General features: G+C 38.2%; 1 protein-coding gene across 3 annotated transcripts; it reads left to right on the top strand.

The window, feature by feature from the left end:
* Positions 1 to 33: 33 nt before the first annotated feature.
* Positions 34 to 17545, top strand: LOC145807921 (glutathione gamma-glutamylcysteinyltransferase 3-like). 3 transcript variants are annotated; one of them, XM_082906959.1, is made up of 8 exons: positions 34 to 2469; positions 2583 to 3697; positions 4004 to 4167; positions 9514 to 9565; positions 11122 to 11343; positions 11489 to 11977; positions 15887 to 16049; positions 17292 to 17545. In XM_082906959.1, the coding sequence occupies exons 2-6, from the start codon at positions 3662 to 3664 to the stop codon at positions 11675 to 11677; spliced, it is 663 nt and encodes a 220-aa protein (XP_082763085.1). In that variant the 5' UTR covers positions 34 to 2469; positions 2583 to 3661; the 3' UTR covers positions 11678 to 11977; positions 15887 to 16049; positions 17292 to 17545. The 3 variants fall into 3 exon arrangements, with proteins under 3 accessions (XP_082763085.1, XP_082763084.1, XP_082763086.1); XM_082906958.1 differs by having other exon boundaries at positions 34 to 3697; XM_082906960.1 differs by lacking the exons at positions 15887 to 16049; positions 17292 to 17545 and adding an exon at positions 14838 to 14897 and having other exon boundaries at positions 34 to 3697.
* Positions 17546 to 18485: the final 940 nt, after the last annotated feature.

Below are 18485 nucleotides of genomic sequence, written 5' to 3' on the forward strand. Positions count from 1 at the left end.
GTGCCGGACATGATGGCGGGACAGTGTACAGAGTCTTGTCGGACCCATAAAGGAGCTAACCGAAATTAATGTCGGGACAGTTTATAGGGTCATGTCGGACCGTTGTAGAAGTTGCACCCTCAAAAGGTGTGCCCAATTTTGTCAAAAGGTGTGCCATCAAAAGGCGTGCCCAATTCATCAAAAGGTGTGCCGGACATGATGGCGAGGCACGTGGGCGCCTTGGCTTGCGCGCCCGTTTTGTCGTCTGGTGGCAAGAGGCACGCGATACGCGTGGCTGCCTCGCTATTTAACCAAGGTTGATGCTGAGGCTGAGGCAGACAAAAAAACTTCTGAAAATCCTCTGAAAACAACTCTTCCTTTGCTGAGAAAGAAACTCTGTAATACTCTGTAACCAACCCGTCTCTGAAACACTCAGCAACATGGCCTCTTCTTCCCGTCCAGCTACCCAGAACATGGCCTCCTCTTCCCGTGGTCTGCTCACGCTCTTTCCAGAACTGAACGAGTCCACAAGAGAAATAACTGGTGCGGTGGCCAGTGAACCTCAACCAAACACCTCTGGTTTTGCTCCGTTGAACTTTCCGATGCGGTCGGTGGAGCAAAAAATGGCGGTGCAGTCGGATGTGGAGGCCAATCAGTATACCTTGAAGTCATGTGTGGAAACCATGACTGCGGTTACAAATTTGTCGAACCGGCTGCAGAGTAGGACAAATGAGGTGCAGCAGTTAAACGCCCAACTGGCTCTGCTCCAACGCATGTATAAGGATGCGCGAGCAGAGATAAGTGTGCTAAAGGCGGAAAACAAGGAGCTGAAGCGGAAGGCCAGTTTTATGTTCCGATTTGGAGGGCCGCCATATGCTGCAGTGGAGGAGCAGGGAGTAGTGATCATGCCCAGTGGAGTGGGAAACACGGAGGCAACACCGGCAAGGGCCGCCCAAGACGGTGGCAAGAAGAAAAGACCGGCAGAATAGGCGAGAAGAAAAATCCCACTGTTCCGATTTGTGTTGGTTGTGTTTTGTTTTGTTTTGTGTTTTGTGTTTTTTTTATTTTTATTTTTTTTATTTTTTATTTTTTTTTTATGGTGTAAAATGCTGATCGGGGTTGATCCCCGGCATGAAGAAATGACAAGTTTGTAAAATGTTGTTGTTGTTGTTGTTTTTTTTTTTTTTGGGAGTGTTTTGTTGAAAAAATAAAAATAAAATGAAAGAAAACAAGGGAGAAAGAAAATAGATAAAAAAATATTTATAGATGGATTATATGAAAAACATCAGTGCGATTGTTTCAAAATAAAGTGGGGTATTTAAAAAAGAGGAAAAGTGACTTGGAAAAAATAAATAAAAATAAGTGATTTTTGAAATCAAATGGAGGAGAGAGAGGGACAAACCCATGTGATAAAGTGGAGAGAGAGTCGGTGAGTGGGGTGCAAAAGGTGAAGGAGAAATGATGGATTGAAAATGGTTTGGGTCAAAAGTGGACACTGTTAGTGGGGAACATGAGTGCATTGATTATTTGATATAATAATAATAATAATAAAAATAAAAAGTTAGAACAGTTGGAGAGAATGAGTGGAGTATGGTAAGGGTTTCATCCAAAGCCAAAATTCCTGCAGCGAATCACTTCGCAAATCCTAGCATGAGCTTTTTCTCTTTCCAGGCTTATTCATGAATTTCCTGGTGATTTCAAGAGCCTCTGGTGGCATTGTGGCAGAGAACACCCCAACCTGGATTTTGGGTGGCAGCAACTGAGAACACCCCAACCTGGATTTTGGGTGGCAGCAACTGGAAAATATCATAGATCTGATTTTTAAAAACCTCGTGACAGCATTTCATCAGCTTCATCCAAGACAAACATTTTGATGTAAACAGGGCGAAGTGATTGTCTCCGCAACATGTCAAACACACGACCAGGAGTACCAACAACAACATGAACCCCACTGGAGAGAATGCGCTGATCTTCGCGCACACTAGTCCCTCCAACACAAGCATGAACCTTCACACTTTGCTGGGCAAGTTCAAGAGTGGGTGGAAGAACCAAAGCTTGGCACTCAACCAAGCTATAATCTAGCTGCTGCAGAATTCCAGAGCAGAATGTTGCAGTGTTTCCAGTTCCAGACTGTCTCGTCATATGAGGTGAAGAATTCTTCTCCATCAGCCTCACACATGACTACAGTTGCACAAATCTTTGTTGATTTTATCAGCGGAATAGGTTGAGGTCCGGCGGGCGGCTAAGGTGAGGTTGCCGCCCGCCGGGGAAGCGAAAATACTAGGTTTTAAACCAGCTCTGATACCATGTAAGAAATAATGTATAGAGAAAGAGAGAGAATAAATTGTATGTATTATTATTGATTGATATATTGATTTATATTACAATGATTCATGATTCCTATATATAGAAGAGGGTGAGTGTGTAGTAGGTAAGGAGTAGGTGAAGTGGAGGTGGTAGTGGTGTAGTGGGTTAGGTTTAGTGGAGTAGGTGAGGTGGTAGTGGTGTAGTGGGTTAGGTTTAGTGGAGTAGGTGAGGTGGTAGTGGTGTAGTGGGTTAGGTTTAGTGGAGTAGGTTTAAGTGGGTTATGTTTAGTGGAGTAGGTGAGGTGGTAGTGGTGTAGTGGGTTAGGTTTAGTGGAGTAGGTTTAAGTGGGTGAAGTAGGTGGAGAGTAGGTGGATTTTAACACTTATCCTGCATCGCTCCCATGTCTTGTTTTCCTTAGGACGATTGGGTAAAGATTTTGTTTGGCCTAGCCACAGAATAAGCAGACCATAATTTATGGACTCTTCCTCCCCTTCCTAAATCAACAGTTTCCACTTTTGCTAGTGTGCTCCTCCCTCTTTTGGATACCACCTTATTCAGATTTCCACTTTGTGCTTGGCTGTGTTTGGTCTATTTTATCTCCTTGTTTGTCAACTTGGAGTACTAAAAGCTGTACCTTTCCCTGTAGAAATAAGTGTACTACATCTCTGTTCTATTTTTTGCATTTTAGTATGAGGGGTTAGTGCTTGCAAGGTCTTAATTGATATATATATATATATATATATATTTTATTTTATTTTCATTGCCAGATTATTGCTGTTATATGTGTCTTTATTCATGCATACTAGGTCTCACCTGTATTGAATATACTAGGATCTACTAATGTGTTTCGCACTCAATCCTTCGACATTGTTGTCTTTTGGTCTGATTATGGACGTTGAGTACATAAACCGCTCATATTTGAACAAATTTTCCCATAACTTTTATGTGTAGATCCATCAGCTGGCTGTATGGTTTATGTAAGCATTGCTATCTTTCACATGTTGCAATTGCTATTTACAAATCCAGACTCTTGTTAGCATTAATTGAATTTTTAGAAGATTAATCCCTTCTCTGATTTATCATGCGTTATTCACTTGGTTTTAAGCTCGCATATCCTTTTGCCTATGTGACTGACTCTCTCTCTCTCTTGCTGGGGTTGGGTGGTGGTGCAGGCAGTTGGAGATGATGTTTTGAATTTTTGTTGGATTCTTGTGACACTTTTGAAAAGGTCATAGCTGAAGGACTTGGATTCGGTAAACTTGCTTTTTTGGCTCATTGCAATGGAGCTAAAGTTGAAGTTTTTCAAACGAATCTATGCACTATTTATGACTTTCGCAATTATGTCTTGAAATGTGCAATTTCAACGGATTATCATATGGTCTCATACTTTGATAGATCCCACTCCAAACAGGTATGCATCTTTAATTTGTTAAAAATCTATTTTTAATTTTGAATAGTTTTCTTTTCATTCATTTTTTTTTTCACTACCTAAATTGCAACTTACAATAAGATTTAAAAATCTGCTTCAAATACTTTTGGGCTAAGTTTCTTCATGAATAACAATATTCAATGTACACACGTTGAATGTCTTGCTGGTCACGGAGTTATCCCATAGTATGACACTAATTTAAAATCATGTTTGTTTATCTGTTTCTTTTTCTTCTGCTTTTGATAAGTGAAAAGTGTTTCAAGTGAAAATTATGTCTTATAATGGCAGATTGGTGGCAGTCATATTTCCCCAATTGGTGCATATCATGGTGGACGGGATTTGGTACTTGTTATGGATGTTTCTCGATTCGAGTATCCTCCTTTCTGGATTCCACTGACACTTCTTTGGCAAGCCATGACTTCAATTGACAAAGCAACTGGAAATCATATGGGGTATGGATAATATTTACCAAACCCTATTGAAGTTAAACATTAATCTCATTGTTCCATTTATCTTCTATATTTGATAAAAAAAAGTGAAATATTGTTGTTAAGAGTATGGAGTATAGACAGAGTGAACCAACATAGCGATTACTTTCTGCATGATCCCCGTCATTCATAGCTTAAAGCACAAGCATTTATGTAGATCAATAACTTACCTGGGCAATAGCCACCAATTGTGAAATGTGTTAAAGATGACCTACAATTTATTGAAAATAAGGTACCGATGATCATATTGTTCAAATAATTTAAGGTATTGTTAAAACGGTGTTCAACTGCCAAATTTACATTTGATGAACTGATACAGTTAAAGAAACTATGCCTAGTTTGCTTGGCAGAAACTATGCTAAGTTGAGGAGCAACTTTGATGGGAATTGTCGGTCATATTTTTATTGTTTTTAATGAAAATAATGTGTTGTATGAAAGAAGGAGCTTTTGTGAGGATTTTTTTTGGGGTTATTCCTGCTAATTATTAATTAACAGACATCGGTGTAAATACAAATGATAACAAACATGCGCCTGGAAGTTGGCATCCTAGGTTTGAATGGTGACGTCTAGCATACCTTTTAGGTGTAAGTCACTTAAAGAGGAGGTGGAAGAATAACTATGGGGCCAAATTTTGGTTTGTAATTTCTTTCTGGTTTGGATAGGCAGTTTTAGATATCTTAGTTATGTCTATTTGTTTTTTTTTTTGATAAATATCTTAGTTATGTCTATTCAACAATATTTTGATGAGATAATTCTGGATGCAGTCCATAAGATCTGATTACATCAGTTTTGGGAATCTAGCTACTTGTACCCACATCTGTCCTACGTCAGTTTGGAAGTAGAGTGAAATATTGTCTATCTTGAGGTGTTAAATATCCTTGCTTATGGTGTTAAAACATCTATAACATCATATCCTTATTCAAAAGACTATAATATTCCAAAACTTATTTCAAGGATGGATCACCTCTACCTGCATACCAACTATACAAAAGAGACAAAATTCTACCCTTCAATATAAAATTAGGTTCATCCACCCTATCAAAAGTCCTCTGATTGCACTCTCCCCTAATAATTCATATCAAAGCTAAATGCACCAAAAACCAATCTTTTTTTCCTTTTCTTCCCCACTCTAGCCCCCTTCCCAAATTCAATAAAATCCAACACATCCCTAGGGAATTCGCACACTAAACCATAGCCAATTATTAAGGAGACAATTGAAAATTCCCCATCTTGCTTGCACATATAACATCACTCAAAATGAATTGGCCACCTCCTAATCAAGTTATGAATGGCAACTATTTTTATACACACTTCCATCCATACAAGACGGAGCTTTGGAAACCTAAACTCCTTTCTAAGGAAAGGACAAACCTCTATGAACTCATAGCCTTCGGAGTTAAATCTTGTTCACCACAGAACATCCTCTCCCTCTCCTATATGTGGAATAGCATACAAAATACCATGAAGATTCCCCAACTCCTTCGCCTCCCAATCATTCAACTCTCAATGAAAAGCAATATCTTTAAACACTTGAGTGCCTTCCTCTTAAAGATATTCTCTGACTACTCCCCTATTAACCAAAATATGAGCAAGAATAGAGAAATGCTCTTCCAGCTTGTCCTCTTCACGCCAAAGATGACTCCAAAGCAAACTCTTCACCATTCCCAACAACAAATATGACTTGGAAAATCTTTTTGAAGTGTCATTCCATATGCCATAGCCAAAAAGTATGGACACAAACATGGACATGTGACCTGACACAAACACTCCAACATGGAAATTTTTAAAAAATGTCGAAGATGACATATGAGCGACACGTACAAAATATATAATTTTATATATTACTTACATGTCATATATAGGGATAGATGATTATTATATGTCAGATATGAATATTTAATTCAAAGATAATAAATTTTAAAATTTGAAGGAGGAAAATAGGTATAAATTTAAATTATTTTTCTTTTCTCATTTGATACCAAGTTAGTTTATTCAAACTTGTAAATGTGTGAAGTGTTGGGAAGTGTCCAATGAGTGTCGTGTCAATGTGAGACACGTTGTTGGACTTGATACATTACCTTCTTAGAATGTCCATGGTTTTTTGAGACATAGAAATCTCCAGCGAAGACCAATCCCCCTCATACTTCCATATTTTGATTTCACCACCAATTAAAACTGATACAGTAAAAGAGCAGAATAAGAGAATGAGAAGATAGAATGTATGGCTATTGCGAGAGACCCAAAAAGTAGGGTTGCCTCTCATTAACACTTGTATTTATATTAAAAGGGTTAATTACACGCACCTTGCTTGAGGTTTCTGGCAATTACAAGGTTGTCGCCTGAACTCAATTGTAGAGGTCAACCCACTAGTGAGGGAAAAATAGAGGGATATAAGGCAGAGAGAGAAAGAGAAACATCCCCATTGGCTACCCAGTGGAACACATTGCAACTCGCTATTGCTACCACCCAATAACCAAACCACCATATACCATCATCACTACAATCTATCACCATAACCCCCACTACGAACCCCCATAACCACTAACTACGACTTGTAATGCCCAATCTTCCAAGCATAGAAGTAATTTGAAGCACAGTGCAAGCTATATGTATTCATACATACATACATTCAACTACAAAGACCCATTCCCAATCCAATAGGGAAAACATCTTTCAAGCAAGATGAATTGATGAAGAAAGAGCAAAATCTACATGTAGAAATCAACCTAAAAACCAAAAACCACCAGTTATGAATCCCACCATTAGGGATGGCAATTTGAACCCGGCTCGACGGGGACCCAACTCCCCAACCACAATTTGAGCGGTTTTTCCTCGAAAAATATCCCCACGGGACGGGGATGGTATTTAAAAATCAATCCCCGATTAGTTTCGGGCCGAGGTGGGTATAAGTGTCCCAGCTCCGTACCCGTCCCGTCCCCGTCCCGTCCCCGTCCCGTCCCCGTCCCCGTCCCCGTCCTTGTTTGTCCCCGAAGTGAAATTACTAGTTTACCCTTATATATATATATACATATGTAAACCAAACCCTCATCCTCATCTCAGTTCTGTCTTCCTCTGTGTCTCTCTCTTTCTCTCTTCCCTCTACTCTCTCTCTCACTCTCGCACTGTCAACGACGCCGATCGTCCTCCTTTGTTGTCCATCGCCACTGTCCGCGACGCCAATCGTCCTCCTTCGTCCACTATTGCCTCCTCCGATCTCCTCCGTCGTCATCGCCGCCGATTGTCCACTCTCTCTATCTCTCTATGACACAGATACACAGATCTCAGATCTATTTGTGTATGTGTGTATACATGTATGTGTGTGTGTATCTGTCCATTTTTTTTTTTGTGCTAGTGGATCTATTGATGATGCCGATCGTCCACTCTCTCTCTCTCTCTCTGTGTGACACAGATCTCAGATCTGTTTGTGTATGCATATATACATGTATGTCTGTGTGTATCTGTCCATTTTTTTTTTGGTTTATGATATGTTGATGTTGAAAATGAAACAATTGGGGATGATGATGTTGTTGTTGTTGAAACATATTTGGGGGGTGGGGAATTTTCGGGGTCGGGGAAACCCGATCCCCGTTAGGGGGCGGAGATGGGGATGGTGGTAGGTTTCCCGTCGGGGATCGGGGCCGGGGAGATTTTCACAATCGGGGACGGAGAGTGTGATCCCTGGCCCCGCCTCGGCCCGTTGCCATTCCTACCCACCATAGACTGTAATTCCTTAACTGATTGCATTTACATGCGTAAGGGTTTCATTTTTTTAGATGAAGGATGCAACCAACAATTATTGATCTACCAAACCTAAAAGCATCATCACTTTAATTTCACCATTGCAATTTAAGGACCCAAACCCTTAAAACCCACATGTTCTTGTGGCAATATATTTAAGAGAAAAGAAGTGGAAATATACATGAAGGGACCAACCTCCCTTTCTCTTTCTCTTTCTCTGTCATGAGTTGTTGATGTAAAATGTTAGCTTTCTCATTATCTTCCATGTAGGCACTAGTCATTTTTATATGTCACTTTATTTAACTGCTATTTCTTATCGAGAGAGCCAGTTGGCATGTAGAAAAAATTCATATGTTTTTCCACTTCAATAACTTGTGGGCTTGTCATCTTTTTGTACACTATTATTTACATTCCTTTTAATGGATAAGTAAAATTATTTACATCCTGTTTCAAATTCAGTGAGCCCATTGATTATAAAGATGAAGTTCATATGTTTCATCCACTTTATCTTGGAAGCACGGATACGGATGCGGGATACGGATACGATACGATACGGATACGGCGATATGACAAAATTTGAAAAACTAAGATACGGGTACGGCGGGGATACGTTCGTAAAAATATTATTTTAACAATTTTTAGTAATGCAATATGCATAAAAATAAAACCTAAAGCAAAAGATAACTTGATAAAGAAGAAAGATTCCTATAAAACCTTCAAGGTCAATAGCTTCAACTTGTTCCCCTTCATCATTGAATATCACAAGACCTTAGCTAAAGCCAAAAAACCATCCTTAAATAAAAATTTCAGCAAATATACTGTTTTAAGCCATCAATGATAGCCTAGGAAGCACGGATACGAATATGGTGATATGGGGATGTGGATATGGCGATATGTCAAAATTTGAAAAAGTACGATACGGGTACAGCGGGGATACATTCATAATTTTTTTTTTATATAATTTTAATAATGTAATATGCATGAAAATAAAACTTAAAGTAAATTAATAAATAAGGAGAGGGATTCCAATTAACCTAAAAGTGCTCAAACATTCATAAAACATCCAAAACTAAAAGCAAAAGCAAATGCAAATGCAAATGCAAATTAAACATCATCTTTACATGCCAACACCAAAAAAAGAATGAGAGCAGAGAGAAGAAACGTGAGAGAGTGAAAAAGCGAGAGAGAAGTGAGAGAGACAACAAGGATACATCAATTTGACAAATTCTATTACTTTAACTCTCACTATATTCCTCTTATCAAAGAACTAAACAAAATATTATAAGTAATATATAACTTCGAGTATCCGATACTTCAAAATTAAGTATCCGATACTTCAAAATTAATAAAAAATTAATTAAGAAGTATCTGATACTTTTAAGAAGTATCCGATACGTATCCGCGAGTATCCGAGGAGGATCGGTATCCGATAAGTATCTGATACGGATACGTCACCCTTTTTGAAGTATCCGTGCTTCATAGCACTTTATAAACTTGCACTACTGCACTACTCATATGAAATCAATACCCTTGTTTTCTGCAATTTTAATTCTTGTATTTCTGTTTTTATAGGTTTATGGTTCTAACAAGGCTTCCCTATGATCCTTGCGTGCTTTATACACTGGTATGATGCTTGCTGCAAGTTCTTTCGGTTATAATTACATGAATTCATTATTTGTCTTTCATTTATAAAAGAGTCATTATTTATGCCTTTTCTTGTTGCACTTGTTTTCCACGTGCTGTTTTATTTGAACTGACAATAGTCAGGAATTGGTTTCCACTTACTGGGATTAGCTTAGAATCATGTTCGTTGATTTTGTTATTTAGTTTATTGGTTGCTGTTTTTAGGATTGAGGAAAATTTTGATCCCAGTGGAACCACCAATTTTCAAAGAATTCTTCTTAAGAATGCCGATATAAATGAAGTACTTCTACAAGCATTAACGATTCTTTTCTCAAAAAATTCCACAAAGACTTTCATCAAATCAGATTTAACATCACAACAATCTCAAAAAACTGCCATAGAAAGTCCATCTGGCTTCGAAGACTTGTGTCTTTCACACTCAAAGGCTGCCACTCTAAATTCCATCTTGTCAAAAGTTCTTCCCAACCAAATAGTTTTATTGCTATCCTCAAATGGAGACCATTCCAAACCTTCAGGGACAATTTGAGGTGTTCAAATAATTTATCAACAGTATTAGCGTCAATCCTCCACACAGATAAGATCAACAGTACAAACCGATCATGCACTTGCCTTAAATCTATATGAGTATGTGGCTTAGCTTAGGAGCCAATCGCAATGCTCACACTCACCACAAAGATCACCAAGGGATTTGTAAACCTTAAAAGAATTACCAAGAAACTCAAGATATGTATGTATGCGGATTATAAGCTAAAACTCACTTAAGCTCTCTCTCTCTCTCTCTCTCTCTCTCTCTCTCTCTCTCTCTTGTGCATGTATGTTCTAACATGGAAGACAAAGCATCTATATGTCGGAAAAGAGAACCAAAAGGATATAGAAAACCAAAATCACAAGATTTTGATTCAGGTACATTAATACTAGGTCATACCGACAGCACATTCCAATGGAGAAGCCTCGCATTCTAACATAGATCCTACTATAATCCAACTTTACTTTTCCATTGAATAGTGCGTTCAAACAAATTAAGCTTGCGATTGGACAAGCATTCTATTGTCTTAAATAAACTGTTCCAATCGATGCTTATAATCTGTGTTCAAATGTTCAAGGAACCACATTCTATCTTGCACAACCTTTGTGTTCTACAATGTCGCACTTCGGAAATAATGCACTCAGGCTTTGCATTTCTATTATGTGCACTTCAGTGATGAGCATTATAGGTATAAAATGCACTCATGCATTTACATAGACACATTTAGTGGGTTGAGTGTTATAGCCGTTCACAACCAAAATCCCATCCTAGTTGGATTAAGGCATGACCGGCCAATAACCATAGACTACCGAGGCCTACCTATACCAAGTGAAAGGTGCATTTGAAATATATGAAATTTATTGAAAATATATGTTTAGTGGACTTTTGATTTTTGTTAATGAGATCTTGGTATTGTTATGATAGTGGTTAGCTTTCAGTTTTGGCATTGGCATTACTTTTGTGGTTTTGTGAATAAACATTGGACATAAATTGTCGTGGACTTTGTGCAGAGCTGTCGTGATGGGAGTTGGATCAGGACTGCAAATCATCTTTCACAAATACCCCTTCTACTAGAGTCAGAGGATGTAAAAGATGTTAATCAAATTCTATCCGTTCTATTTATGTCAGTCTCTACCAATTTCAGTGTGTTTATTAAGCAAGTTGCTGAAGCCCAAGGGAGGGACGGGCATGTTCATTCAAGCAAAAGGAAGAGGAAAAGGCTTACTACCCAGGTGTCATTTATCTTCTGCTACATATGCTTCCTGTTGCTCACCTGTTAAAATTGAAACCTCTTTCCCTTCTCCCTTGTTCTCTCTGACCTCTCCCATTTTATCTGAAGATTATCTTATAATTTAGCTTCTTGTTTTTGGGTTTCAGGGCCAGTTATTAATGCAATTACGGGAGACAGAATTGCATAAGCGAGTCAGCAAATGGATGGATTCTATGAATTCTGATAGCGGATTTGTGACAAGTTCTGGCAATCAGCATGCTTTGCTTGAGATTGCAGCAATTGTGGCTTCGGATGGGGTCAAGCATTCAACATTGAACCCTGGTTCTTCTGGTTGATTATACTCTACAGATTCAGCGGGTTCTTCAGAAGGCAATTATGAAAGTGTCTCTGTTGAAATGAGTGAGCCAGTTACCTGCAGCAGGGAGCAAGGGCCTGGTAAAATGATCCAAACTATTGATCCAAGTCTGAGTGGCTGCAGTGTAAACAATGGCCATTTTATTTGCAAAGATGCTCTAACGATGTTGTTGTTGGCCCTGCCCTCTCATATGTGGTCTGGAATTAAGGAACCAAACCTATCTGCAGAGTTTAACAGCCTTGTATCAATTGAGAGTGTTCCTCACATACTCAAGAAAGAGGTAACAGTTCTTCCTTTTCTTGTTTCTTACTTTCTTTGATATTATATCCCACTTGCATTAATTGGTTCCTTACTGTGTTCTATTATGTCTATGCTGGAATAACAAAGAATCTCCAACATTGTGGGGTTGCTTGAATCTTCAAATATTTACAAATGAGGTCTAGTATTTCCAACATACATCCTCGACCTGATCCTTTAACTAGGAAGAATGGATATGGATACGATATCGAATGCGGCGATTCGACAAAATTTAAAAAAATAGGATATGGATACGGTTAGGATATGTTTATAAAAAAAATATTTAAAAAAAATTATTAGTAGTCAGTTATGCATGAGCTCAAGAATGTTGAGAAACCATACTGTAATTAAATAATACAAAATACTAATCTTCAATAATTAGGTATTAATTTAAGTTGGTAGCTAGTTTACTGCTTTTAACTTTTAATAGGTCTTACAAATATTTCATTTCAATATCAAGTCTAGTATGTTTATATTACAATAATAGAAGAATGATATTTAATTTTATTTTATTTTCTAATTGACGTGCATGACACAATAAGAATAAGTCAATTTGACAAATTAAATTACTTTAATTCACTATGTTCTTCTTATCAAAGAACTAAGCAAAGTATTAACTTTTTTTTTTTTGTATTTGTCCTCACAATTATATTATATTATAATGCTATGCAATAAATACTACAATTCTAATTTTGTGAAAGTAATATGGGACTTGGAGTATCCGATTCTTCAAAATTAATTAAGAAATATTCGATACTTTTAGTAAGTATCCAATACATATCTGTGAGTATTCAAAGAGTATCGGTATTTGATACGGATACGATACGGATACGTTGCCTTTTTAGAAGTATCCGTGCTTCAAAAAGAATGAAAAGAATTATTTTGCTTTCCCATGAATGAGTTAGAGGCCATGTATATATAATAGATTTATGATACAATTTAGGAAACGATATAAATAAGGAAACAATACTAAATCAGTGATTGACACAATCACAGATTATATACGTAATACTAAAAAATAAAAAGATGCAATGTACTCTACTCTAATTTCTATATTCAACACTTCCCCTCAAGTTGGTATGAAGATATTCAACAATCGCTACTTGGCAATGGATGACTGGAAGAAGCCGGAAAAAACTCAACGGCTAGTCCAAATAAATGCTACTGAAGAAATCTGGTAGTCCACTAAATAAAAAAGGTCAAAAAGTGCTTAATATATCAGCACCAAAGTCGGAAAAAATTCAACGGCTAGTCCAAATAAATGCCACCGAACATATCACTAAATAAAAAAGACCAAAAAGTGCTTAATACATCAGCACCACACCCTAGAAAGGAAAAAAAATAGGGATTGAACTACGTTAGAAGAAACTGACTGGAATCAATAGCGAGACAATTTAAGAGGTCATGTCAGACCGTTGTAGAGACTAATTGGATGTTGAACTATTAAGTGTGGCACACACATAACTTATGATGTGCTGCTAAATGATGATGACAACAGATGACTGAGTGCGCTAAGAGGCGGCTTATTAGAAAGTGCGCCAAGGGAGGTGGCTTAGGTGGTGTGCCAAGGAGGCGACTTGGGTTGTGTGCCAGAGGGGGCTTCTTGGGTTATGCGCCAGATGGGGCGGCTTAGGTAGTTCACATGGTATATCACCATGCTCACCTTGATATAGAGGAATAGATCACCACGAAATGATACTGAAAGAAAACATGGCAGTGGAATGAGTTGAGGTTCGGCGGGAGACCAAGGCAAGGCTGTTGCCCGCCAGTGAAGCAAAATTACTAGGTCCTTAACCTAGCTCTGATACCAAAAAGAATGAAAAGAATTATGTTGCTTTCCCATAAATGAGGTAGAGGCCATGTATATATAATAGATTCATGATACAATTTAGGAAACGATATCAATAAGAAAACAATACTAAATCAGTAATTGACACAATTACAAATTATATACATAATACTAAAAATAAAAAGATTCTACGTACTCTACTCTAATTTCTATATTTAACACTTCATAGTCCTTTAACCTTGTTGATTCTTGTGTTCCTTAGTCTCCTCTTATGCTATCATTCAATTGAAAATTGAAACCAGATTCAATGGTCTATTATTGTGTCTCTAGATCTTTTTAATTTTTTTTTATTTAATGAGTTCATTGGCTTGAGAATGCATGGTTAATATTCTATGTGATCTTTGTCCTATTACCGATTTAAAAGTCAACCAGGATTTGGCTTCTCTTTACATGATTGTGATGAAGTTAAATATATGGATGACTCATTACTCTTGCACAGTCAAATGATCTGATTGTCTAGATTTTTCTTGTTAAATTTCTTCATATGTATCAGTTTTAAACTTTCTGTTTATTTTTGGTGTGGTGTTGTATTTGGTGGCCGAATCTGGTGCATTTTCAGCATGATGAAGGATTTCATTGAAAAAAGAAAAAAAACAAACAAACTAGCAAGGAAGAAGAAGCCTGTCCTTTGCAGATGATTCTGTAGAACTCGTAGTACATGTTTTCATAATTATAATATAATGTTATGTAAAAATGCATAGAAACATGTTGTAACAGACGATATAAGTTTCTTGTTTCGCTCAATGAATTGCTCCTCTTGAGACTTGAAGGTGAGTTTTGCTCTCTCAAATTCTTAAGAGGTAGAAATAAGTTGAGTTCCTTATTTTAGGACTGCTCTAATTACTATGCCTTTACTTCTTGGACCTCATATTGATACTGATCACTGACTGAAGCTTGCTCACATTTTGCACCTTAGCTGTGCTTGTGATTTTTATTTAGGTAAATTGCATAAACACTTCCTGAGGTTCCTAACAAATACTCGGACACCCTGCAGTTTTCTGAAATTACTAGAAAATCCCTGTCAAAGATTAAGGGTTGACAGATGCTACAACGTGCCTGATTTTACTTGTTTACCCTCGTACCAAAATGATTATTTCAGTATTAAGGTTAGCATTATGCCAAAAGAAAGGGTTGTCTTGTGATCTGCACTCCAACTCTACCATGAATGGGTACTTATATCTGCAGAACAATTCAAGAGTATTATTAGCATTACACAATTTTTGCCGATGTCAGCATCTTTCCTAATGATTGAGCAACCAAGGGGTTGTTTTTGCATATTGTTAGTTCAAGTATTAGGTGTTTCTCAATTTTCAAAAAATTCAGGGGTGTCAATTTACTCAAGGTGGCAACCCTTTCTTAACAGTTCAAGGTTTTGGGACTAGGGGTGATCAAACAAAGATGATGTGCTTCTTTGTACTTGATTTTCTACAATTTTCATTTGATGTAGTTTTTCATACATGGAAATCCTTATATTATTGTTATCTATGCAAATGTCATTCAAACGTATCATTAGTGGCAAATTTAATTGTGTTAGTGTTCTACATATTAAGTGATTTTTATGCAATTTGATAGGGGTGTACTTGGTTCAGTTTGTTCCAGTTCTAAGGTAAATTAAAAACCGAACCGATTTCAACCGTTTCAAAAATTTAGGGAACCAAACCAAATCATGTAAATTATGGAACTGAACCAAACCAACCAACCCTGTGGAAAGCGGTTTGGTTTTGATTCATAACGATGATTCCAATCCTAAGAACGATCCACAAATTAGATGTTAAAAACTTGTCTTAATATTTTCTCTCAAATTTCTTTTGTTCATTTCTTTACCTCCTTTCTTTATCTTTTTTTATTATTTATTTTTTATAATCTTTCTTTTTATATTATGCTCAATTAATCATCTCTCACAATTCTAAAAACACTCTTTATCTATGTAAATATATATTAATCTTTCTGATCTTTATTATTTGGAGATTGTTGTTAGTTGCTGTCTCATGATGTTAAATGATGCTGATTCAGAGTTTGAATTTCTGTTCATGACCAACACAGGTGCTGAGCTTGCGTCAACGGCTCGAGTTTCTTATGATGGATATTGGTTCAAATTCTGTGCATAAGGGGCTAACTACAGTATCAGACTGAAGTACACTGAAAGAGCCGTGGTTCAAGAAGTTTACTATGTATGAATGATTTATACTTTAAACTTAAAATTAAGGTGCCGTTTGGTAATACTTACGTTTTCAGTTTTCTGTTTATATTTACAAAAATTTAAAAAACTCAAATAAAAACTTGTTTGGTAAAATTTTTAATTTATAAATCAGTGGTCTCAGTTTATAAATTTAGCCAAAAAATGAAAGCACAAAAAATGTGTTTCCATTTTGAGTTTTTAGTTTTTTTTTTTTTACCACCCAACACTAGTCAACACCTGCCACCATTTTCCACCACTGTCTTCCGACACCACCACCCATCACCCACCCCCCCACCACCACCACGACCACCACCACCACTACCACCACCTGCCACCACCACTCACCACCCACCGGCCACCACCACCCACCCCTCGCCACCCATCTGCCATCCACCCGCCACCACCCACCACCTGCCACTACCATCCACCGCCCGCCACCACCACCCACCACCTACTTGCCACCACCACTCACCACCCATCTGCCACCACCATCCACCACTAGCCACCCAGCACCACCAGCCACTTGCCACCCACCCGTCACCACTACTCACTACCCACCATCACCACCCACTCGTTACCACTTACCACCTGCCATCGTTGCCCATCCACCACCACCTACCCGCCATCACCCGCCATCCGCCACCCATCTGCCGCCATCACCCGCCTTCCGCCACCCACCTGCCACTATCACCCGTTACCGCTACCACTACACACCACCACCACCACCGCCCACCACCACCCACCGTCACCCATCCACCATCACCACCCACCACCACCTGCCAGCCCCCACCCACCTGCCACTGTCGCCACCACCACCACCACCCACTCGCTACCACCCGCCACCGTCACCCACCCACCCACCCACCAACCACCACCACCACCACCCTCCACCTACCCGCCACCACCACCACCCACCTGCCACCACCCATCACTACCTGCCATCCGACACCCACCTGCCACCACCACCCGCCACCACCACCACCACCACCACCACCACCCACTCGCTACAACCCACCCACCCACCCACCACCACCCAACACCACCAGCTACCCACCACCCACCGTCACCACTTTCCACCACCGTCTTCTTCCGCCACTTGCCGCCACTTGTCATTTCTCACTTTTTTTTATATTTTAATTTTTTTTAAACATTTTGTCAATTACCAAACGCGTTTGTAGTTTATGTTTTTCTAAAAATAAGCAAAAACCAGTTTATAAAATTTTTGTAAATATAAACTGAAAACGTAAACGTTACCAAACACACCCTAAGTGATTACTATTTTAGGTTGGAAATTGGTATAATGTTGTGTATATATATGCATTTTTTATTTTATTTTTGGATGATATAAACATGGTATATATAATTTATCTAATATACTAGGCTTATTATAGTGGGATTTTGCTAGGGCTACATTATTATAAGTTTATACTAGTTTGCTAGCCCAAGTCCTTAAATTATTTGGAGACCAAAGTATCCCTTTACATGTTGACGCTTGCAATAACAGTAGTACATTTGTTTGTTTGTTTGTTTTGTTTTGTTTTTTTTTTGCTTTGGTAACAATATTACATTGACAAGCATTATTTACATTATTTGAAAATTTTAAAATTTAACAACTTTTGATTTGGATACCTGATTTAAATAAAAACTTTCTATTTTAGGAATCTTCTTATCAGTATCTATAAAATAAGATTCAGTAGTTCACACCAAGGGAATCTTAACGCGAGTTAGGGAGCAAATGAAGGGGTTAAATATAAATGGAGCAGGTCTAAGCTTTGGGTCGGTCCAAACCATTAAGCCTAGACCTAAATGACCATCCAATATGGGTTAGATACCCGTGTGGGCCAAATCATATTGAGCCCAACTCTACATGGATCATCCTCTCAAGTCCTCAAGCACTTGGGACATGATGATAGGACTAGCCCATATAGAGTACTGAGCTGGGCCATACCCATCAATAGAATCGAATTGGGTCAAACCCACACAAAGTCATCCAAATGGGTCAATCAATTTCTACAAGCAATTTCATGAAAGGCCGAATCGAGGTATGGACGAGACCGATTTGAGGCATCCTTGAGCATGCATGGAAGCTGTGAACACATGCATATGCAAAATGCCACCTCAGCTAATCTCCTTCCGTAGAATCATGGAAATAGTTATAGAGGGAATGTGATTTGTTATATACACGGTTAAAATGAGAATGTGCCTTCATGGCTAACCACTTTGTGGTCCTTCGCCTTGACCAATGATAAAGAGAGCCTTAAGGCATCCAAGTTCTATGACCCTCACATTGGGAAATAAGTTAAGTCTTCTATTTAAGCAAACACTCTCATCACATTAAAGGAAACTCATCTCAATTAGTCCTAACTCAGCTCTTCCTCTCTCTACATCTAGAGAGAGGATTTCATTTTCTCCGATCACTTATTCTCACACCGAAGGGATTTTTTGGCTAACCCTGACTAAGCA

Source organism: Camellia sinensis, chromosome 14 (genome assembly GCF_055761805.1).
Source record: "Camellia sinensis isolate YWXY chromosome 14, ASM5576180v1, whole genome shotgun sequence".
NCBI classification, from domain to species: Eukaryota; Viridiplantae; Streptophyta; class Magnoliopsida; order Ericales; family Theaceae; genus Camellia; species Camellia sinensis.